The sequence below is a fragment of the Sus scrofa genome, chromosome 4, assembly GCF_054392235.1.
Source record: "Sus scrofa isolate SSC_HxYL_T2T_F1_AM1 chromosome 4, Sscrofa_HxYL_maternal_Yorkshire_Landrace_v2.0, whole genome shotgun sequence".
NCBI classification, from domain to species: domain Eukaryota; kingdom Metazoa; phylum Chordata; class Mammalia; order Artiodactyla; family Suidae; genus Sus; species Sus scrofa.
This window is the reverse complement of record NC_139386.1, coordinates 98,185,381-98,207,978: the sequence shown is the minus strand read 5'-3', so window position 1 is coordinate 98,207,978 and position 22,598 is coordinate 98,185,381. Positions and strand designations below refer to the sequence as shown.

General features: G+C 56.0%; 1 protein-coding gene across 6 annotated transcripts in view; it reads right to left on the bottom strand.

The window, feature by feature from the left end:
- The window catches only part of MEF2D (myocyte enhancer factor 2D), a 35,353-nt gene that overhangs the window by 4,954 nt on the left and 7,801 nt on the right, over window positions 1-22,598 (bottom strand). For 3 of the 6 annotated variants that reach the window (XM_021089674.2, XM_085022727.1, XM_085022726.1), the window contains exons 2-10: window positions 12,875-13,067; window positions 12,101-12,304; window positions 10,458-10,595; window positions 9,202-9,412; window positions 8,938-8,994; window positions 6,915-7,105; window positions 6,386-6,406; window positions 5,066-5,195; window positions 63-291 (exon numbers count right to left, since the gene is read on the bottom strand). In XM_021089674.2, the coding sequence (XP_020945333.1) occupies window positions 63-291; window positions 5,066-5,195; window positions 6,386-6,406; window positions 6,915-7,105; window positions 8,938-8,994; window positions 9,202-9,412; window positions 10,458-10,595; window positions 12,101-12,304; window positions 12,875-12,928 (1,235 nt within the window). In that variant the 5' untranslated portion in view covers window positions 12,929-13,067. Of the gene's footprint in view, window positions 1-62; window positions 292-5,065; window positions 5,196-6,385; window positions 6,407-6,914; window positions 7,106-8,937; window positions 8,995-9,201; window positions 9,413-10,265; window positions 10,401-10,457; window positions 10,596-12,100; window positions 12,305-12,874; window positions 13,068-22,598 lie in introns of all 6 variants that reach the window. The other 3 variants (XM_021089675.2, XM_021089677.2, XM_021089678.2) reach the window with 3 other exon arrangements.

Here is a 22,598-nt window from a genome sequence, read left to right as displayed (position 1 = left end):
TCCTCTTCCCGCCCCTCAACTCTCTTTCCCCCACACTCTTGGGGCGGCCCCCAAGGACTCACATGAGGCTGCTGAGAGACACGGGGACCAGGTGGGGCTGCTGCTGAGGTGGCTGTTGCGGCTGCTGGGGCGGCTGGGGCTGCGGCTGCGGCTGGGGCTGTGGAGGCTGCGGCTGTGGTGGCTGTTGGGGCTGTTGCGGCTGTTGCCAGGCGGTGACGTTGCCTAGAGACAGCCCCCCAGGCGAACTGAAGGTTGGTAAGGAGGAGAGCTCCGCACTGGTCAACTGGTAATCTGCACGGGGCGGACGGGAAGGGAAGGCAGTGAGGATGAGCTTCCTGCCGTGCCCCACAAGGACTGTCAAGATGGGGCAGTTGCTAATGACACGTGAATAATTACATAAGCCCGTACAATTTGGAGCTGTAGCTGCCAGCCTAGGCCACAGCCACAGCAATGTCAGATTTGAGCTGAGCCGCATCTGCGACCTACACCACAGCTCACGGTAACACCAGATCCTCAACCCACTGAACAAGGCCAGGGATCGAACCTGTGTCCTCATGGATGCCAGTCGGGTTCGCTAACCGCTGAGCCACGACGGGAACTCCCCAAGAAACACAAATCTTAGTAACTATGAGGAGGTGGCTTTTAAAAAATTTTTTTTTGTCTTTCTATCTTTTCAGGGCTGCACCCGCGGCACATGGAGGTTCCCAGACTAGGGGTCCAATCGGAGCTGTAGCCGCCGGCCTAGGCCACAGCCACAGCCACGCAGGATCTGAGCCACGTCTGTGACCTACACCACAGCTCACGGCAACACCGGATCCTTAACCCACTGGGTGAGACCAGGGATCAAACCCACAACCTCATGGTTCCTAGTCAGATTCGTTTCAGCTGCACCATGACAGGAACTCTAAGGAGCTGGCTTTTTAACAGGATGTAAAGAGAAGTAGTTTTTTACAATAGTTTTTGGCTTCTTTTTAACCATCTGTAGGTATCACTTTTGGAACGTCAATTTAAAAACAAAGAAGGGGAAGAAAGGTAGGTAGAGAAAATCGAATCTATGTCTAAGTGTCCCCTCTTCACCTGCCAAGTCTTCAAGCATCTTTCTGAGCTAGAGGGGAGTCGCAGCAAGTGCTAGGTTGAATGACGCACCCCGAGCCCATTCCTCCATCATCCCACCTTCCGCAAAGTCCCTCAGCCTCCTGAAGACTGTCAACACATAAAACAGGGAACAGCAAGGGTTCCAGCTGCTCTGCACACCCCGTCCCCCACATACAGAGGACGACTGTCTGCCTCCCAGAAGGGCCCATGAGAGCAGAGGGACACGGGCTTGCGGCACAACTGGCCAAGGTTCTGGCAGGTTTCCCCATGAGGTGGCGCTTGCTGTTTCTTTCCTACGATTCCTGTCTTAATGAAGAAACTGTGATGTTTGCACGGTCACAGAACAAACAGAACCGTGAGACGGTTCCCAATTTACACAGCTCCCTTATGTTTCACACCTCGGCCTGCGTGGGACAGTTTAGAAGATGTCGTCCCTGAGGAACACAGGCCAGTCGCACTGCCATGTGACGCGGAGGCACACGTGCCAGTCGTCCTGGTGCCACACCCCCGTGCTCAGCCCCAAGGGGCCGTGCGCTCCAGCCCTCTGTCTTTACCAGGGAAGGGAGGCTCATGCGTGCGACAGAACAGTAAGGTGAAGGGCATGAGCCATGGGGTCAAACTTCCTGGCCACCTCCACTTAGAGGCCAAGGGACCTGGGGCAAGCTACTGCCTCTGTCTATACCCCGGAGGCGATAATCCGGCCGGCACACAAAGCTGTGGTGAGGGCTGAGTGAGTTAAGACATGAAGTGTGTAGAGCCCTGTCTGGTACGTAGGAAACATTCAAAAGATTCAGCTGCTGTTGTTATTAAATGACAAATAAGGTCACCGCAGCCTCAAGTTTGAGGAGCTCTCCTCAGGTCACAAAGCCAATGGCAGAGCTAAAACAAGACCCCCAGGCCTCTTTCTTACCTTTAAATCTCACTCTATAGATGGTCCATGCTTGCCTCTGGTCTCATAACAACAAAGCCAGGGGCTTGGAGATGCCTGTATTTACAAGACTACCTATTTACAACACTCATTTTACAACCAAGGAAGCCAATCCAGAATAGTGCAGTGCCTTGCCTGATGTCCCTCAGCCCGTGAATGGTAAGGACTTGACCCCTAGTCCTGTACCTCCCCGCCACACTCCAGCCTGCCTACCTGGAGATGTGGCTCTCCAGCAGGCCCCTTAGTCTGCTCCTAAAATGACCACCGGCAGACCTCTGCAGCCAGGATAAACAAGAGGCCGGGCCTGTCCCTTACCCATGGCATCGCCATAGGCAGATCACTCCCACCTAGCTGGCCCCTGGGCTGAGGCCAAGGACTGTAAACAATGAACGACTAAACAGCGATGCGTCTGTTGGGTTTTGTTTATATATATAGGGTCACCTGAAAACACCTGCTCTCTAAACTGAGGTCTGCTTAACGACTCCTGCAGCAAGAGGAACTGGAGCCCCTGGTTTCTAAGAGGATCTGAGAAAGCCCAAACACTTCCCAGCAGGGCTCCAAGGGCAGGTCAGAATCTGCCATCACAATAGATCGACAAATAGAGTCTAAACTGTGGCCTTGCTGAGCACCTGTCCCAGGGTCACTGGCACCCACTAACCTCCCTCCTGCTTCACAAACACCGGTGGGGGACCTGAGAAGACGGCAGAAGACCACTGCCATGGAATTCTCAAATCACCAGCAGCTCCTGAAAAGCGGGCTGCCCTTCACCAACTGCCCACTGCCCCCCACCCCGGCGCACATGTGCGTGCCCTCGGGGAGCCAGTTTTTCTAGTCAGGGCCCAGAGCCCCAGCTGGCAGGGCTGGCAGCGCCTCAGAGACCTCCTGTCCACCCATAATTCTCACAGATGAGAACTTTTCCTGGCCTCGCGTGCACGGCCACCTGAAGCCGTCCTCTTGGAAGCTGCCCGAGGAGTGTGCGCATGCGGGGAGCACACCCGAGGGACCAGAGACTTTACAGACACCCGCACACAGGCCAGGGTCTGGCCCTCAACGTGAGGGAGCTCCTCCAGCTCTCTTGTCTGCCCCGAGGGTCTTTTTTACACACGGGCTGGGTTCTGGGTTTTCACACACGGGAAAGACGTAGATTTTGTGGGTATCTGTACTGGTGTCTGGGCCCTAGCATGGTTCAGCTCTGGGATGGGAGCTTGGGGAGTGGGGAGAAGTTTAGGGGTCTTTTGGTCTAGTCAGATCTCACCAGATAAGAGCCCAGATACGAGCCACTCAAAGGTGAGAAAAGCTGGGGAACAGCAGAGGCTTCTTAGGCGGGAAAGAGACCAGGTTCCCAGCCACATCAATGCTGTGACTCAAAGGGACAAGGCACTTCCCCACTGGGAAGTTCTTCCTGACACAGCAGCTTGGAATGTGGGCAAGGATGGTTGAGAGTGTCACAGGCTGTTCCTGGGAGGGTATGAGCTGGTGACAGAAGCCAGGATAGCCGTGGAGACCCAGGATGGCCTAAGCACTGGGTGTCCTTTCAGAATTCTTCTACCCAGAGATCTCTCCCATGTCTCCAAGTGACTCTTCACCTTCAGATCCCCTCCCCCACCCCCCCTCATTCCACCAAGCCCACACCAGGGTGAGACCCCCTTCTTCCTCCTCTGCCCCACCCTGGCCTCCCTATTTGGCTTTCCCAGGAAGCCGGATAAATCTCACTGACCATGCTTCCTCTTGGGCCTCCCCAGCCTCCCTGTCTCTCTCATTCCTTTATTCTTCTCCCCCAGGAGACCAGAGCACGCAGCCCTCTCCACGCCCGACCCTGGTCGGCCTGGATCATCTTGCTGCTCAGTCCACCTCAGATGGGCAGCTCCTCAAAGACAGGGCTTTCCTTCTCCATTAGGTCCCTTAAAAAATAAGGCAGGAGTTCCCATCCTGGCTCAGTGGGTTAAGAGCCCAACATAGTGTCCATGAGGATGCAGGCTCGATCCCTGGCCTTACTTGGCGGGTTAAGGATCCGGCGTTGCCCAAAGCTGCAGCACAGACCGCAGATGTGGCTCAGATCCCCCTACGTGGGTATGGCTGTGGCATACAGCAGCAGCTGCAGCTCCGATTCAACCCCTAGCCCAGGAACTTCCATACACTGCAGGTGTGGCCGTAAAAAGGAAAATAAATAAATAAATAAATAAATAAGGCAGGGAGTTCCTGCTGTGTTGCAGTGGGTTAAGACTCCAACTGCAGAAGCTCAGGTCGCTGCAAAGGCGCAGGTTTGATCCCCCACCCAGCATAGTGGGTTAAAGGATCTGGTATTGCTGTGGCTCGGATTTAATCCCCTGCCCAGGAACTTCCATGTGCCGTGGGTGGAACTGTAAGAAGAAAGAAGAGGGGGAGGCATACCCATACCCATTGAAGTTTCAATTTCAGAAAAAACAACTGGTAATTTTTGCACGAGTATGTCTTTGAGACATACTTCTTATACTAAATGATACTTGTACTAAAAAAAAAAATCATTCACTGTTCTGTCTAAAATTCAAATTCAGGAGTTCCCGTCATGGCGCAGTGGTTAACGAATCCGACTAGGAACCATGAGGTTGCGGGTTCGGTCCCTGCCCTTGCTCAGTGGGTTAACGATCCGGCGTTGCCATGAGCTGTGGTGTTGGTTGCAGACGCGGCTTGGATCCCGCATTGCTGTGGCTCTGGCGTAGGCCGGTGGCTACAGCTCCGATTCAACCCCTAGCCTGGGAACCTCCATATGCCGCGGGAGCAGCCCAAGAAATAGCAACAACAACAACAACAATAACAACAACAACAAAAAAGACAAAAAATAAATAAATAAATAAAATAAAATAAAATAAAATTCAAATTCAAGTAGGCATCCTATGTTACTATTTGCTAATTCTGACAACCTTAACTAGGTGGGGGCTCCCCATAAACCAACAGCCTTCCTGAGATTGGGGCATCCTTAAGGGAATATCTCATGTTCCCCCTCTGGTCCCTCCTCTGCCCCAAGACCAAGTGCACACAGCTGTAAGTCACAGGAACACTCACCTGTGTTGTAGGCAGTGGGCATGGAAGAGAAGGGGAGGCCCTGGCTGAGTAAACTCGGTGTTGCCACGGAAACCACTGGGGTGGTGAGCGAGTGGGTAGACTGGGAGACCCCAAGGCGTTGGGCATTGTTCTGCAAGAGCAAACAGTCTGTCAAGATGGGTGGGCTGCTTTATCCTGGCCCCTCATTCCAAAGACAAGCTGGGGTCCCCGAATCCCAAGGCCCAGATGGAACGCCTCTGCATGGAGGTCCCCTTAGATACACAAACACACACTGGTGCGTTTACAGAGACACATGCACACCCAGATTCATTCATACCTACACACATGCGAAGAGGGAGGCACACATGCTGGCCCCAACACCTGCAATGGGCCCCGGCTCCATTCTTCTCTTGGCCAGTCCCCCTAGAGTCTACCCTCCATCCATCACACTGCAGCACATGCCCCGGGAGAAGCGTGCTGGCATCTGTGAGGGGAATGCGGGGCCTGGTGTGGCGTGTGCCTGCGTGTATGCACACACGTGTGTGGGTCTGTCAGCTCCATCTGCCGCTGAGTCACTTGTTTATTCCAACTCCACGCTGGGGCCGAAACTGCCGCCGTGTTGGCCGCCAAAGCCTGCCTGCCTTTTCCAGTCTCTCTGGCCTCCCGTCAGGGAGCTGGGGAGGGAGGAGCCCCCGCCCCACTCCTGGCTGAGGGTGAGTATGTAAGTGTGCACATGCGTGAGAGAGAAAGAGGGCTGTGCACGCCTCTGAGAGGCTGTGTGCAGGAAGGAGCACAAGACAGAGGGAGGCAGGGAAGCCCCTGATGGAGGAAGACGCTGGCTTTGCCTTGGGCCTCAGCTTCCCCTGGAAAAGCCATTTTCCTATTTGGCTGGCACCCCTCCTAAAGAAGTCCCTGTCCTGGATGGGCCCGCATAGAGTTAAGAGGGCAAGTGCAGTCTAACCCAGTCCAAAGGCCCAACCCAGGGACCCTGGGGCACATCGAGATGGGACCTCTGAGGCCTAGGACAGGGTCACTCCCCGTGCGCATGCACGCGACGCACACAGGGAAGTGTGTCTGCAGGAATGCAACATCACATGAAGACATCTGTGGCTGCTCAGGCACACACACATGCCTATCTAACCCCTCGCCCCCGCTCCGTTCACCTCCGTATCCCTCTTGGCACTGAGCACAGCTCCTGGCAAACAACCAAATACACAAACAACACACCACGCACACAGGCGAAAGGACAAAGGCACACACATACTCCATGCTGAGGGACTTCACAGCAATGGGCTGACCCAGAATTCAAAGCCATAGCAAACATCTCATAGCCTCACTTACCAGATCTAAATGGTCCTCAGTCTGGGAGCAGAAATAAAACCAAGGGGATGGTTCAGTCACCGGCCTCCAGCCTCCCCTCCCACCGCTGCCCCCAGAGCTATCCCATCTACCTCTTTGCATGGAGCAGGATGGCTTCAGCCTAAAAGGACAGACTCTTCACTGTCCTGATTTCCAGACAATGCTGTCTCCCCATGCCCACCAGCTAGGAGATCCTCAGTCTAACCTTCACCTCTTTGAAATGGCCAATCCCTTCTTTCGTCCTCCTGTCATCACCAGGGAAGCGACTCCCCCCTCCCCCGCCCCTTCTCGCTGCCCTTGAGGCTTGTACTCCTGTGCTCCAACGTCTTGTAAGGCCCTCTGGGAAGGAAGAGCTCGCGAAAAGCCACAATTTCCACGATCTCTCTCGGGAAGTCCTAACTGCTAGCTGACTTTCACCCCTCCTATGGAGGTCGGCTCTGTCTCCCGCCGTCGGCTCCTCTCCTCCCTCCCATTCCCTGGCTCCTGCCCCTTGGTCCAGATACCCACTCACCAAGTGATGCATTAACCCCTTTCCTCCCTGGGAAGTGATGACCCTCAGGTCGGGCTTGCGGCTGGGGGCTCCAAGCTGGGCGCTGTGGGTGGGTGGGGGCGGAGACTTGGCAGGGATGACCTTGTTTAGGCTGTTGCCATTGGCCACAGGGAGGAGGCCAGGGGAAGCCCGAGCACTGACGTAGCCATTCCCTGGAGAGGTGATGAGGGTGAAAGAAAAAACATGGACCCACCACTCGGCCCTGTTAACTGCCCGCAAACCAGTACTCCTGTTACCCAGAACGTCTCCAAATCATGCTCAGGCTTTGAGTGGGTGCTGAGCTCTCTAATTTCTCCCTAATACCACCCTGTCTGGGGAGCAAGCGGGGGGAACACCCCTTACTCCTCAATCACCGGGTTCATTATTCACCTGCCCCTAAGCTACACGTGATGGGCTGGGTGGTAGGAGCTGGTCTCCAGTGACAAGAAGTCCAGCGGCTGCCCCCAACAGGGCCCACAATGACCCATGGTGGAGAAGGGTAGCAGCCTGGAGGTTGAGACTCGGTGAGAGTCCTGATCACCAGGGCACATCAACCACTCTGAAGGCTCTCCTCGCCTGGAGCTGGGGATGACGAGCCATTCACCCATGGCAGTAGTGGTGCTACTGGCACTGGGGGGCTGATGACACAGCTGCCACCATAATTAGACTGGTAATAATTGGCAGAATAGCCCCGTCTTACATTTGTTCCCCACTCCATGACTGACACAGGGCCTTCGCAGGCGTATCACTGTGTTTAGTGCTCACACTAACCCTGCGAGGTGGACAAGACACGTGTCATTGGCCCTATTTACAGAAGAGGAAAACAAGGCCTGGATGGCAGAGGTGTGAGGACTTGTCCAGGGCCACACAACCACTTTCTACATGCTGGGCATAAGGGCTGATAAGCGTCACTGTCCCTTAAGACCTGCAGGCATTTCTCTGGCCTTTTCCTTGGAGAGGGAGGGGTGCTCACCCACTCCCCCCATTTGCTGCCCCTGTACATAAATACTGCCAAGGAGGTGGTACAAGGTGCTTGGAATTCCCAAACAGGGGAATTCTAAAGCCCAGAGATGTGGGGGTGACCACAGCCAGAAGTGTCACCTTGCTCTGTCCCCTGAGAGCACACTGCTGCCCTGGAAGTGAGTGGCTGCCTCCATCCCAATTCCCGGATCACTCCGGGAATGGCAGGAATGTCAGGGTGACGTCAATGGTGACATTCGAAGTCATAGTCACCAGCCGGACAACAGCACAGGACAGGAGGGGCTGTCAGCTGCTGGGGGTGGGGATGGGGGGGCGTGAAGGGAGCAGCCTTTCTTCTGTGGTTCATAGATGTGTGTTCGCAAGTGCCTTTCTAACGTCTGGATACTTCCATACAAGTGAGAATGTCTGTGTGTGAGTCTGTGCTTCCTGTCTATCAGCAACGCTAGATATTCGTATCCTTCAGATCCCAACCAGATGCCCCGACTCAACTGGAACAACCTGGAACTGCTCCACCAACTAGAAGTGTCGGTCAATTCTCACAGCTTGCCTAGAATTCCCTGAGCCTACATCTTTGCCGATCATCTACATCAATCATTGCTATAGATAAAAAAAGTCCAGGAACTTAAAAAGTCCTCAGACTCTAGGAGTTCCCGCTGTGGATCAGTGGACATGAACCTGACTAGGATCCATGAGGATGTGGGTTCCATCCCTGGCCTCGCTCAGTGGGTTAAGGATCTAGCACTGCCGTGAGCTGCGGTATAGTCACAGACGCAGCTCAGATCTGGTGTTGCTATGGCTGTGGCATAGGCTGGCAGCTGTAGCTCCGATTCGACACAAGCCCAGGAACTTCCACATGTCCCTGATGCAGCCCCCCGCCCCCCTCAAATCCTCAGACACTACATCTGACACAGGCCCTGGGAGCTTCCTCTCCTCTAATCTAGGTCCCTCTCCACCCTGGGATCCCTGAGGCCACCGGGTGGGCAGACTCCGGCCCCACCCCAGGCAAAAGGGAGGCTGCACTCACCTACAGGGCTGGGGCAGGCTCCGTTAGCACTGTTGAGGTCTCCCCCCAGCATGGCCCCTGGGGGAAAAAGAGAACCATGTGCTGTCAGGATGCGCCCCCTTCCAGAGTGAGTCCTGGGGGAGGGGTCACAGTCCCTTCCCTCAGGAACCACGTAGAGAGAATGCTGTGGTTGGTGAAAGGAAATAGCTACCACGGAAGATGGAAGCCCAAAGCTGCTACCACGCCTCACTGCTACCTCGCCTACCCGCCTGCCAACCCGCTCACCTGCACTGGCTGGCCGCTGGGGCAGGCCAGGAGACACACTGTTCCTCTGTAGTGCTGGCTGCTGGGGGGACAGGAGCCGTGGGTCCGTGAGGGATGATGTCACCAGGGAAGGAGTGACCAGGGAGCCGCTGGGATTGCTGAACTGCAGTGAGCTCTGATTGGACACGGGCACCGTGACGGGCATGGCAAAGTTGGGGGCCGGGACAGCTGACTGGACAGAAGATAGAGAGGCAGGGTCAGGCCAGGGTGACCTCTGACCCTGGACCCACCACGCCTGGGAGGCCAGGCCAAGTTCCCTCTGGTCTCTGGGCCACGCGTCCTAGGGCCAGGAGCGTGCACTCCCTGCCCTCGGCCCTCCTGGAGTCGTGCCTGCCACCCCCGCCAAGGAAGTATGCTGACGGGAGTGCTCTGGGACCCGGCTCTGGCCCAGAGAGTGAGAAGAAGGCTCTGCTCACTGCAGACAAACCCAGGAGACCTGGAACCCCCCTAGTGGAGGTGGGTTAGTCCTCAGCCAGGCAGGACACACGGGGAGCAGGTTAGAGGCCCTGAGTACAGACCCAAACTCGCACACACACTGTCAAGGGCGTGTGCGTGGGTCGGGACATCACCTCATGTGTCGTCTCGAATCCGTCTGCCTGCTGCAGAGTGGTCTCCCACCTCACTGCCCTCCCCTTCAGCAGTCTCCGCCTCCCCTCAACAGTGCCCTCGAGGATCTTAGGCTGGGGGTGTCAGAATAGGCCCAAAGGGGCCCCTCCCCAGAACAGATCTGGACAAAGAGCACATCCTCTACCTGCCTGTCATTTAAGGGTCTCATGTCATCTACACACTTGTTGTTGGAGAGGGCAACACTCCAGGCCTCTCCCGGCTTATGCTCCCTCCAAGATGGGTCTCAGCAAGGGTCACGGTTTATCACGACCAAGGTCAGAGGTTCCTCAGTGGTCACCACTTGCCCCAGCTTGGCTCAGAGCAGAACACCCATCAGAGGCAGCCGAGGGCTGGGGCGGGGCGGGGCGCGAAGCCACACCATGCACCACAGGGAGGCTCTCCTCCATGCGACTACTCACGGCCAGTCTATAACTCTGCATCATTTTATCAAACTCCTCGTCTATCTTTTTATATTTCTCCTCCGTCTGGGGGGTCAGGGCAAACACCTCGTCCACCTCAGGGCTCTCACATTCCCTGTGCTTCTTGTGCAGCGCCTGGGAGGGAAGGGGCCGGAAGGGGGGGCCAACAGACAGAGAGTGAGTGGGGCTCACCCCGTAGCGCCGGAAGAGCCCGTCAAGCTCCTCACTGGCGCGCCGGTACTTGTCCTCCAGCAGGGGGCTCTGTTCCAGTGAGTCCTCCCCGTCGGGCTCCGGGCTGTCGCAGCCGTTGAAGCCCTTCTTCCTCAGGGTCTGTAACCGCACCACTACGATCAGCGGGGGTGAGGGTGCTCCCCCACCCGCCAGGGAGGCAGTCCCTCCAGCCCTTCCCTGAGGCTTCCCCATGTCCCCTCCACCTCCTTCCTCAGGGTTCCCAGCATCCCCCCAGCCCCTTCCTCAGGGTCTCCCTCCCCTCCTAGAGGCCATGTGACCATGTGGTTGGTAGGAGAGGCATCAAAGTACAGGGGACGTGTGGAAGGTGGGCCTAACCCAGGGAATGCACTCAGCACAGGAACAGGTGTTTTCAAGGTGATGGGGTGGGGGTGGGGGGTGTATTTCTGGGGGATGGGCTGAGGGGCTGGTGCTCTGAGCCAGCCCCTGCTTGTCCCCACTAAGGTGAGCCCCAGCCAGGAGGTAGAGCGCTCCCTAGGGAAAGGCAGTCGGGACTAACTCTGCCTGGCTCAATTCCTGGGCTCCGCTTAGAAGGGGAGAGAGAAACAGAAATAGAGACAGAGGGAGAAGAGTAAGAAGGAGGAAGGCAAAACAAATCTTTGCATTTACGGAGTTCCTACTACGCACCACCTGGCGCGCTGTCCCTGCCCAGGGCCAGAGCTTCTCCTGCGCAACCACGCAAAGGAGGACACGCACACCTGGTGGGTCTGGGGACACCCCAAAGCTGCCCTCTCCATGCTCTAAACATCCTCACAGATACCTGCTCTCGCTTTAAAATGAACACAAATTTTACATTCTAGTCTAGAGTAAATCCGTCTTCTCTAATACAAAATAAAGGAATTTCCTCCGCATCTGTTGAGTGAAAGTCTTGCCCCAGGAAGGCAGGCCTGTGGCTTCTCGGGCACCCTCTTCATCGGCACAGGTCCCGTACCCGCACCGTGAGAAGCAGGAACTGGGCTGTCTCATTCAATTCACATAACACCCTTCAAAGCAGGCACTGGCCCCATTTTGTGGAAGTGGGCACCAAGGCTCAGGGAAGCTTAACCACCTGCCCAAGGCTGCACGGCCAGTCAAGGCCGGTGCTGAATTCCAAACCCCATGTCCTTCAGCAGTTCACAATGTCAGCTCTCTTTGAAAGAAAAACAGAGCCACCGGGACCCACAAAGGGAAAGAGACAGCATAAGAGGGATGGAAATGAGAAAGACAGAGAAAGGAAGCGTCAGACGCAGGAGCATACCAAAAGATGGTGAAGAAAGGAAAGAGGGAACTTGAGAAAAGATAGAGCAGAAACGTCGTGTTGTGCTGGACAAACGTAAAGAGGGTGCCTCTAAGCGGGCTGGGGTCAGGGTAGGCTGGGGGAGCAGGGCCCCTGACATCCACCTCACTTCCCCTCCTTCCTTCTCCTGCCGGGGGTCTGTGTGAGAGGATGTGGGTTTGTATGTGTGTGCACACAGGTGAGGAGCTTCATGGAGCAGGTGTACACGCGTGTGTGCCCAGGCAGGTCTGAGTGTGCACACTGCCTGGGCACAGGACGTGCAGTTGCAGGCGGGGGTGGGGTCCGTGTGTGGGGGCGGGGGGGGGCCCACCTCGATGATGTCGGCGTTGGTGCGGCTCTCGTGCGGCTCGTTGTACTCCGTGTACTTGAGCAGCACCTTGTCCATGTCCGTGCTGGCGTACTGGAACAGCTTGTTGGAGTGGTTGAAGATGATGAGCGCGATCTCGCAGTCGCAGAGCACGCTCAGTTCATACGCCTTCTTCATCAGCCCGAACTTCCTCTTGGTGAATGTCACCTGTAGGTGGGCGGGTGGGTGGCCAGGTCTGGCTCAGTCACGGCCAGCCCAGGAGTCCCAGCCTACAGACAGCTGGTCATAGCCCTTGCCTCGGGCTAACACAACGCTGTTCTCAAGAATCCCTGGTCTGGGGAAGGAACAGGGCAGTACCCCTCTGCTGAGACACAGCCTGAGCCAATTCACTGAAGGCAGGGGATTCAGATGGACAGAACTCCACTCCTCTCCGCTGGGGGCTAAACAGAGGTCAGGGAAGGAGAAGAGAAGGACTGGCCGGCTCTTTCCTTGGGGTAGGAAGAGGAAAGGGGAAGTGCATGGGCATGCCCTGAGGCTTGCGTCTTGCCTATGGTGGGGGCGCAGGTCTGCCTGGTTGCAGCAACAGATGAGTCTTGGTGGTTCTAAGAGCTGCAGAGAGGTAGGGGTTCCGCTTCGTCTAACTCAGCCCTTGCCCCTCCATAAAAGACTCCAGAGCCCCCTTCTTCCAGGAAGCTCTCTTGGAGTGGCTGGAAGGAGTGGAGGCCAAGGCCAGCTGGCTGCCCTCATCCACCCTGTGAGGCTCCAGGATCCCCTCACCTGTCGGTTCCGCTCATCAGTGATTCGCTGGATCTGAATCTTTTTCCTCCCCATCTTCTCTAGGATCCTCAGTGCCAGGGAGGGGAGGGGATCGCTGGGTGATGGGTCTCGGCACGCCTTACACTGTGCTCATGAACGGTCTCGGACCAGCGGTCTCAGTTCATGGTCTGCAGGACACCTTCTGCGCAGCCTCCTGGGTAAAGAGGGTCACAAGAGGACTGTCAACCCTGGCAACCCTCAGCCCTGCTCCTTGGGCACAGGGGCCAGGCTCACAGCATCCCTGTGAGAAGCTGGCAGCCCCTGAGCCCCAGCCTCAAAATGAGGGACTGGCGGCCACCTGAGGCATGGCATACCACAGCCAGGTACAAGCTGAAACTCACTCAGAGCCCAGGAACCTGCTCCAGGTTCTCTCCACACCAGCATCACTGCCCTCAGGTTCTAGGTTAGACAGAATACAAGGAGGGAGTTCCCCAGCTTCTAAGGGTCTGGATCTTAAAGAACATTTCACTCTCCCCCTTCTCCCCAGAGCCCACTGGAATAGAGACACCTGGACTCACCAACTACTCCAGTGGCCCAGGATGGAAGTTCCCTTGCGGGGCCCGTGCAGAGAACATACCGAGTGCACAGCTGCCAAGGAGGCTGTGACCAACTAGCACAGTGTACTGCTGCCAGAATGGGAGTGTCGGCACTCCTGGCTCAAGAACATAGCAGAGCAGGTCTAGAGCACAGGTCCTCCTACCTGACTCAGGGAAGACTGGAGCCTGAAGTCCCAGAGTAGAACTTGGGCTGCAGAACCCCCATCTGCCTTTAACCAGGCCTCCTCTATATCCCTCTGCTTTACTCGGTGGGCCTTGGCCTAAATTTCTGGTTTGAGGAAAGGATTCTGCTGCTTTAAACAAACTGACAAACAAACCACTCCTCTAGACCAGAGGTCGGTAAATTCCTTCTGTAAAGGGCCAAATAATAAGTACTTCAGGTTTTGCAGGCCTTACAAGTCTCTGCTGTATAGTCTATTCAATTCAGCCACTGCAGCACGAGAGCAGCTGTAGACAACACGTTTAAAAGGAGTGTGGCTGTGCCCCCAGTAAATCCAGACTTATAAGAATAGGCAAGGCCAGATTTGGCCCATGGGTCAGTTTGCCAACTCCTATTCTAGAGGAATGGACCATGTCTAGAACCCAACCTTGTTCAACTCAGAGCATATAGAGAAAATACAGTTCCCTTTGTGGCTCAGCAGAAACAAACCCAACTAGTATCCAAGAGGACGTGGGTTCAATCCCTGGCTTCGCTCAGTGGGTTAAGGATCCGCTGTTGCTGTGAGCTGTGGTGTAGGTTGCAGACGCGGCTTGGATCTGGCATTGCTGTGGTTGTGGTATAGGCTAGCAGCTGTAGCTCTGATTGGACCCCTAGCCTGGGAACCTCCAGATGCTGCAGGTGTTGCCCTTAAAAGAAAAAAACAAAACAGAATAGAACCACTGCCATGCAGGAACGAGGCCACTGGCAGTCACAGGGACAGAGGCACTAGGTAGAGGGATCCCTGTCCCAATACACCTATAGAACGAGCACGGCTTGAAGAGCTCCAGTTCCAGAGCCAGGATGGAAACATGATGGACCATGGGAGGGAAGGAAGCACAAGGATGGCAGCCCAGCCTGAGGCAGGAAGGTGCAGGCTCTCAGGTATAAGCAGCATACAGGCGAGGTAAGACTGGAAGGGCCCAGGATGGAGCTACAAGATGACCCCAGGGCCCTTTGGGCTTTGGGATTCCAGAGAAGGATCAGAAGGAGATGGTGGAGGGAGGGAGGCAGCAGTACAGGGCCCGTACTTTCTAAAGCCACCCTGATGGGGTCCTGGGAGGAGCTGAGACCACAGAAGTCCAGCCCTCCTCTCCAGAGTTCCCCTTCCACAGAGTCCCTGCCAGTGGCCCCACGGCACAGTCTGGGAAGGTGGGCTTTCACTCCCCCTACCCGATCTGAGCAGAGGTGTTCCTGGGGTGTTTGATGACAGACACCTGTAATTAGGAAGCCCTTTCGCAGTCCCCATTTCAGTGGCTGCAGTTTTCCTGGAGCCTTTACATATCCACACAACCATGGCCCCCCAAGGTTCCATAATAGAAGCCAAAGTTCAGCCCTGGCATCTCGGCCACTGAGGGAAGGAGAGAGGAAAGGCAGGGAACCTATGGACTTGGGAGGAGTCAGGAATAGCTCTCCCCACCCCTTCTGTTACTAAGACTTTCCCTCACCCAGCTGGAAAGAGCGTGTCTGCTCCGTCCAGGTATCTTCAGGAAACAATGCAGCTCCCTTCCCCACTCCTATAAAGACCCTCCACCCTTCTCCCTCCCAAACTCCACCCTTCTCTCTCTCCAAACCCCCTTGTCTTCCTCTTTATCCTCAAGGTGCTCCATAGACCCTGGGCTTCCTTCTGTCCACCTACATCACCAACACCAGCCCAGCCAACCCTGAGTTTGCTGAGCAGACGTCTGGACCCAGAACCAGCTCCAGAAACCCCACCCCTTGCCTGTGACCCCAACCTCTGCCAACACCCACTGCAAAGGCTCCAGCCCAAGGACTGCAGCTCCCCTGCCTCCAAAGGCTGTATTTTCCACAGCTGCAGTAGTACGGGCTTGGCAGGGAAGGTGGGAAGGGACACTGAGGGCAAAGGAGGACTAAGAAGAGGGTTTTTTAGAACGTGTCTCTGGGAGTTCCTGTCGTGGTGCAGTGGAATCTGACTAGGAACCATGAGGTTGTGGGTTTAATCCCTGGCCTCACTCAGTGGGCTAAGGATCTGGCGTTGCCCGGAGCTATGGTGTAGGTCACAGACGAGGCTTGGGCCTGACGTTGCTGTGGCTGTGGTGTAAGCTGGCAGCTGTAGCTCTGATTCGACCCCTAGCCTGGGAATCTCCATATGCCGCGAGCATGGCCCTAAAAAGCAAAAAAATTAAAAAGTTAAAAAAATAAGTAAATAAAATATAAAATAAAAAAATAAATGAGTCTCTGGCCTGGCCTTGGAAACCCCAATCTAGACTGGTTAACACAGGCACTGTCACCCTCTTCTGGCTCAGAGCATCCACCTTCCATCCCTCTATCATTTTACTATCTCCTTGGCACCTTTCATTCATCGGCAAATTTCTGGTGATATGTAACCTCTATCAGCTTATGGCCAGTGCTACCTTTCCCGTCAAGCTGGGAGAGATCCCTCTCTTTACTCTCAGGCTCCTCAGAAAAGTCATTTGTACCGTCCAACCTCATTCCTCTGGTTCTCCCAATCACTGACTCAGAGTAGTCTGTTCTGTCCTTTGTAGCACTTGTCATGATTGTAAATAATAACAATTCTGTGCTTCTATTTAATGCCTGGTCCGCTAGGAGACTGAAGCTTCAAGAGGGCAGGAACCACATCTGTCTCCTTTACCATTCTATCTCCTGTGAGGAGGAGATGAGGAAATGCCTATTGAAAGGAAGAAAGAACAGTTTTATCGTTGTGACCCTGTGAGCAGAGGTGTTCCTGGGGTCTAACTTTTGTCAGTCCTGCTGCAGGACCAGCTCCTCTCACTCTATCCTCTGCGAAGACAGAACCTTTCCTCTCCCAGCTGTGCCTGCAGCCTATCTGTTTGGACGCCACCTACCCTCCAACCACCCCTGCCACTCCAGTCCTCAATCCTCCCCACCCTCGGGTTGGTTGGTACAGAGAGTGAGACTCTAAAGTCTTCTAAGGAGCAGCCCTGAGCACATGGAGATGGAGAGGATGGGGTTGCTTAGGCAACTGTCGCCTGGTAACCAGCTCCCTGGCTGATCTCCTACACCGCCCCCCCCACCCCCGCCTCATGCTGGGGGAGCTGGGATGTGAGAGGGATCAGGGCTGAGAAGACAGGGAAGCCGCAGAGACCCACTGAGCATCCTTTGACAGAGGCAAGTTGGGGTTAAAAAGACCAGGCCTCGTCAATCCCCAGTCCCTGCGAAGGTAGCCCAAAGCACTTTATAATTCCATGTTCCCATGGCCCCTTCCCGACTGCCACTCCTACCTGTGTGTCAGCACTGCAGAAGGAGATGCCCCTACCTTGGGCAGTCCCTCCTCCCATCTAACCAGGAGCCCTCCTACAAAGCAGGCTCAGCCTGTACTAACCTCTTTCCCCTTCTGCTGTCCATTCTACTTCGCTGCAGAGTCTTGGAAAGCTCCCGTGCAAGAACATAACTCAACTCCTACTTTGGAGGAAGGGGTGGCTGGGGCCCGGGTGGGCACAGTGAACCCTAAACTGACCCTCTCCAAGGTACGGAGGCCTATCCTATCCAAGCCTCCCTCCTATCCAATTAGGGAGGTTTTAATGAACACCTGGACCTCCTTAATTAGCCCTCTGCCTAATTACCCAACCAACTGCCAGGAGCCAGAGGCCTGGGCATCTGTTCTCCAGATGTGAGCCTTTTCTTCCTTGCCTGGCCGGGCCCCATTCCTCTTCTCCTTTCCAGCCTGCTCCTCCTCTAGGAAGCCCTCCCAGATGAGCTAGTTTTTGGCTGCTTCTTCTGGAGCCAAAAGGCTTGGGAGGGCTTAGGGCTGCCATGGAGACAGGGGGTTATCCAGGATGGCTTTCCTGCTCTTGATGTCCCCAGGCCCGCCTAGTCCTGACCTCGGGCCACAGCTATGACTCCTTGGGCTGGCAGCAACAGTGTCACTGAAAGTACCCTCTCAAAGGCTCTGGCTGCTTCTGATTCACCCACCTGGAGTAGCACTGGCAGGAGAGGATTGAGGAGGGTGGACCTCCTGGGGAGTGAGGAGTGGGGGAAGGCAGAGATAGGGCCTCCCCCAGTAGAGACAGAAGGAGCGAGGAGGGAGGAGGACGGCAGCTGGGCTGAGCCCCAGGGAGGCAGGCACAGACCGTCTGCGGAGAAGGGTGGCTACGGAGCAGTCTCTGCAAATGGAGAGCAGAGAGGACGCGGGGCAGGAGGCTCATCTGACAACACTCTTGACAAGGAAAGAGGCTAAGTGAGGGGACCAGAAACGGTGCAGGACCCTGAAGGACCCCACGGACAACCATTTTTCTGAGATGGGCTACAGCCCTAATAGGGACATGTGGGTTGTATCTACGTGCAAATGAGTTGCAAATGGTATAGAAAATGTACCCTAAAGGGGGTCATGGTTTGAAGGGGGCATGGGAGAGGTAAGAGGCTCCGGCCTCCCCCAAAGTAACACCTCTTGGTACCTGAGCAATATTCAAACCATTCTCGGGTTTCAGAATGATGCTATCTCAGTTCCTGTGTGAGGGTGGCCGGGGGCCAGCAAGAGGAGTGGGGGGAGTGGTCAGGGCAGCCTCCCAGAGCTGCACTTGCAGCAGGGCTGCCCTTCCTGGGGGAGCTGCAGGAGAAGCACCTTCCAATGGCTGGCCTCCACCTCCTCTCCTGCTGCTGTCAGGGGACTGCCTACCTCCCCTTCTCCCCTACACCCTTCCACCCATATCCGTCCTCTGTCCCAGTGGCCCAGAGGCTCAGAGGAACTGCAGAGCATCTGCTTTCAGAGCTGCCACACCAGTGCAAGTCAAAACGGAGCAGCTGCCCAGAGAGGCTGAGTGAGCAGCCCCCGTCACAGAGCAATGGACTTCACACCCTGCTCTTCCACACAGCGAGGAAGGCACCTCTCATTAGGCAAGCCCTTCATCCCTTCCTCCCAGGCTGCTCAGGGCTGCAGGCTGTGGACTGGAGGGGAAGGCAGGAGGCGCTGGAGACAGCTGTCATCCCTCCTCCCGCCCCTTCCCTGTGGCTGGGCTGCAGGGCATGAAATAAGCAGCAGGCGCTGGGGGAGGGGGTGACAATCCAATCCACCTGTCACCCCCACAGTCGGGCGGCCTCAAGCAGCCTGCTCACTAACGAGGGAGGAGGCGTGGGTGAGGCAGACACAAAGGGGGGTGGCAGAGGGGGACAGACACACAGACTCAGGAAAAGAGACAGAGAAAAAGAGGTAGAGAGGAAGGCAGAGTTGGGGGTAGAGGAGGACCAGGAGAGGGCCAGAGGAGAGAGGGAGAGGCAGGAGGCCAGACAGAGACGATGATTCTGAGAGAAGCGGGTAGAGAACAAGAGGCAGGTTCAACAACTGCTTGCACGGCCCTGATACTAGGCCTAGCGCGTGGGCATAACTCAACGGGACTCCGTCCCTGCCCTCTGAACACTTACAGTCCTGCCAAGAGACAGACAAGGGAAGGGCAGGGCCGAGGGCGAGGGCAGGGAGGCAAGGAGGCCCTCGGGGCAGGCCAGGACTGGATGCAGACCTGGCCCAGAAGGAGCCTCTCAGCTCTTGAGGCTCTGGCTAGGTCCAGGCTCGAAGGCAGGCAGGCCCTGAGAGCGGGCAGAGGTGAGCCCACAGCCCAGGGGCCCTCACCACGCCCTGGCTACCTACTGCCTCCACACCCACCCCACCCAAAGGCCCACAACTTTCCTGGCCACTCTCTGAACTACCGCCCTTTAAGAGACATATATGAGGCACTCTGGAAGACGGGCAGGAAGGGGAGCTCAGGGACCACCAAGAGATGGGGCCCAGGCAGGACAGTCCTGGGTTCGCAGCCTCTGGGGCAGGCACAGAGCCCTTCCTTGCTTCACACTCTCCGAAGCCCTGAGGTAGGGGGCATTACCCTCCCCTGGAAGTCTGGGCAAAGGCACTGTTGGGGTCTTACACTGTCCCCCCTCCCCCCCACAGCCCAATTCTCCCGCCACCAGCCTGTTTCTCCCCCACACACTGCTTCTCACTCCTCTCCGATCTCCTTTTTCTCTGCCCCCTCTCTGCTGCCCCTCCCACATGGCAGCTCTTCATTCACCCCAGAGGTCTTCTAGGGTCTGCTCTCAAAGGCAAAGGCCAGGCAGGTAGCCATCCCTGATGCTCCTCCTCCCTTCAAAGTTCTATTTGGCAGGCTTACTACCCAAACCCCTGGTTCCCACCATCTTCCCCTCCCTCAGGGACTCCCCTCCCCCAGCCCAGCAGCCTCAGGGTTGGGCAGGGGCTATTTTTAGTCTGGGCACTGAGCTAATTTTAACTCACCGACAAGGGACCTGGGGGCGGGCTGCAGGGCTGGGGGAGGGAGGGAAGGACCAGTCCAAGAAGGCTGGACCTGGGGCAGATGGAGGGGGGTCTCAGGTCCCAGGCACCCTAGGAACACAAATGGAGGCAGGCACTGCAGCCTCAGCTCAAGGGACAGGAATCAACTTGCCAAGAGGAGCACCCAGTGTCAGGAGCAGGGCTGGGAGCCCTCCCTCTGGCTTCCGCTGGACAACTCTCCCGAGCCCCACCCTAGGCTTCCCGCCCTCTCCTCCTTGGCAAGTCTCCTGGGATAGGGTCATCCTGTTCTCTGCCCAGGAGATGCCTCTCCAGTGAGGGTCTGTCTCCTGAGCCGCCTCCTCTGCTTCCCCACCCCAGCTTGTCCTTCCTGTAGTCTAGCTCTCATCCTTCCTGTAGCAGCTGTGAGGGTGCATGGCTCCCTACAAAGGCAGCCGCCAGACCCCCACCCCCAACCTCCAGCACTTCCCAGCCCAGCTCTGACCTTTCCCTAGTGGCGTCTGGGCTGGCTCCAAGGAACTACCCCAACCCTCACAAGTTCCTGGAGCCACCAGGCCTGGCCTCAGGAAGAATTTGGGGGTATGAGGATTTTGAGTCCTAGCAGAAAAGGGGTGGGTGAGGTAGGGCAATGAACAGTCCAGGGAAATTCGAGAACTGTAGGTAGGGATTCTAGATGCCTGGGTTCTAGTCCCTGCCCTGGCCCTAACTCACTAGGTAACCCTGACTAAGTCACTGCCCCTTCCAGGGTTCATCCCACTGGCCAGTACGATGGGCAGATGGAGTGGACTAGGTACCCAAGAGCCCTTCCAGCCTAGACAGTCTGTTCCTGTTTCTATGCTCTTTTTTCTTGCCTCTTTGTCATTTTAGGGCCGCTCCCGAGGCATGTGGAGGTTCCCAGGCTAGGGGTTGAATCGGAGCTGTAGCCTCTGGCCTACACCACAGCCACAGCACTGGCAAAGCTGAGCTGCGTCTGCAACCTACACCACAGCTCATGGCAACGAGCGAGGCCAGGGATCGAACCCTTGTCCTCATGGGTACTAGTTGGGCTCGTTAACCACTGAGCCAAGACGGGAACTCCTGTTCCTGTGCTCTTTATAGAGGCTCAAAAGGAAGGGAAGTCAGGACTGTGTGATTCCGTGGAGAGGTAACAGAAGAAACGGCCTGGTTAGGTCCCCTGTCCTCCAGCTTAGGAGGGGAGGGCGATGTGGAGGCCAGAAGAGAGGAGGAACAGGCCCGATGTGGTGAAGAGGGGGGTGCTTTCAGAATGATAACCCCCACAACAGATGGCCAAGGGTTGACAGAGGCTCATGGTCCCCCAGGGAAAATGCCAGGCGGGGCACACAGGCCCTGGCCGCGGCATAGATTCTGCCATCCCAATCCCCTCACACACCTAGAGTGCCAATCAGACCCAGGGGCTTGGGGTCCTGCTTCTGGTTAGAGCAGTGACAGGCCCAAGGTCACTGTCACGGTCATTAGTGGGACCAGCTCTGGAACCCAAGACTGAGCCTTCATGCTCCACCCAGCAGGCTGATCAGTAATGACTCACTACTGCTCATTTGCATGGAGATTTGCATAGTGGCTCTGACCTTATTTCATCAAGTTCTACTTCCCATTCCAGAACCGGAGCCACCCCCACCCAGCATCCCTAGGCATGTAGGGACCCCAAGTGGAGTTCCTGGCACCTCAGGTCTCCAGTCCCATCCTTCTCCTCCAGAAAGCATTACTGAATTGATCCAGTGGTGCTGTCTAGAGCTCTCAGTCTAGCTGGATCCTCCACTCCTGTCCAGGTCCTCTGATTTGAGGGGAGGAGGTGTAATTATGAGGAACAAGTAAGCACTGCAGCTAGAAGAATTTGATAACATCCGTGGGGTAAAGTGTGATGGCTCCAAAGCTGGTTCCCCAAAAGAAAAACCCCGTTTCCCCTCTTTAGTGTCAAGGTTAGGTAAGCAGTAGGATGGGGTGTGGATTGTCCTTTACTAGCTCTGTGTTTTAAAAAATCCAATCCCAGGAGCACAAAACAGGAGAAAATGACTTAGTATAGCAGGCAAGACAGAGGTAAGACTACAGAAAGGACTTCCCAGGTCTGAGTCTCTGGACTCAAGCAGTCTCTGGGGCTCAAATTTCCTTTGTCACAAGTTACCAGACCAAGCATGGGCAGCTGGTAACATTTGGGAGGGCATGGCAGCCCCAGCATTAGAGTCCAACCAAGGGGAACTAGAAGATGACCAATCTCCTGCCTACCTTGAAGAGGTCAAACTGACCTCTATTTGTCCAGTTATGGTATCTACGCTTCCAATCATACCCTCCAAAACAACGATGCCAAGCTGTGGTCTCCTATCCCGGGAAGTCCTTCCTGCTACCTAACCACCATCCCTCCTCCCACTGCAGCCAACCCTTCCCCTGCAACCGAAGCCCATTCCAGTGATCTACATGAGAGTGGTGGACAGGGGCCCCTGGCCACCCGAAGCCTTGGCTGAGGAGAGGTGGGGCGGTTGGGACGGTTAGTGTGTCACCTTCCACCTCCCCACCCAACTTCCCTCTGGGGTCTCAGGAGACAGAAGTGAAAGTGGCAGCTGGGGCCTTGGGGGCGGGTCAGCTTGAGAGCCGTTGGGGTGAGCATAATGCCACTAGTGCTGGGTCTGGGTTGCCTGCCACTGCAGCGGGCGGGCTGATGGTTAGATCAGGAGAGGGACTGCC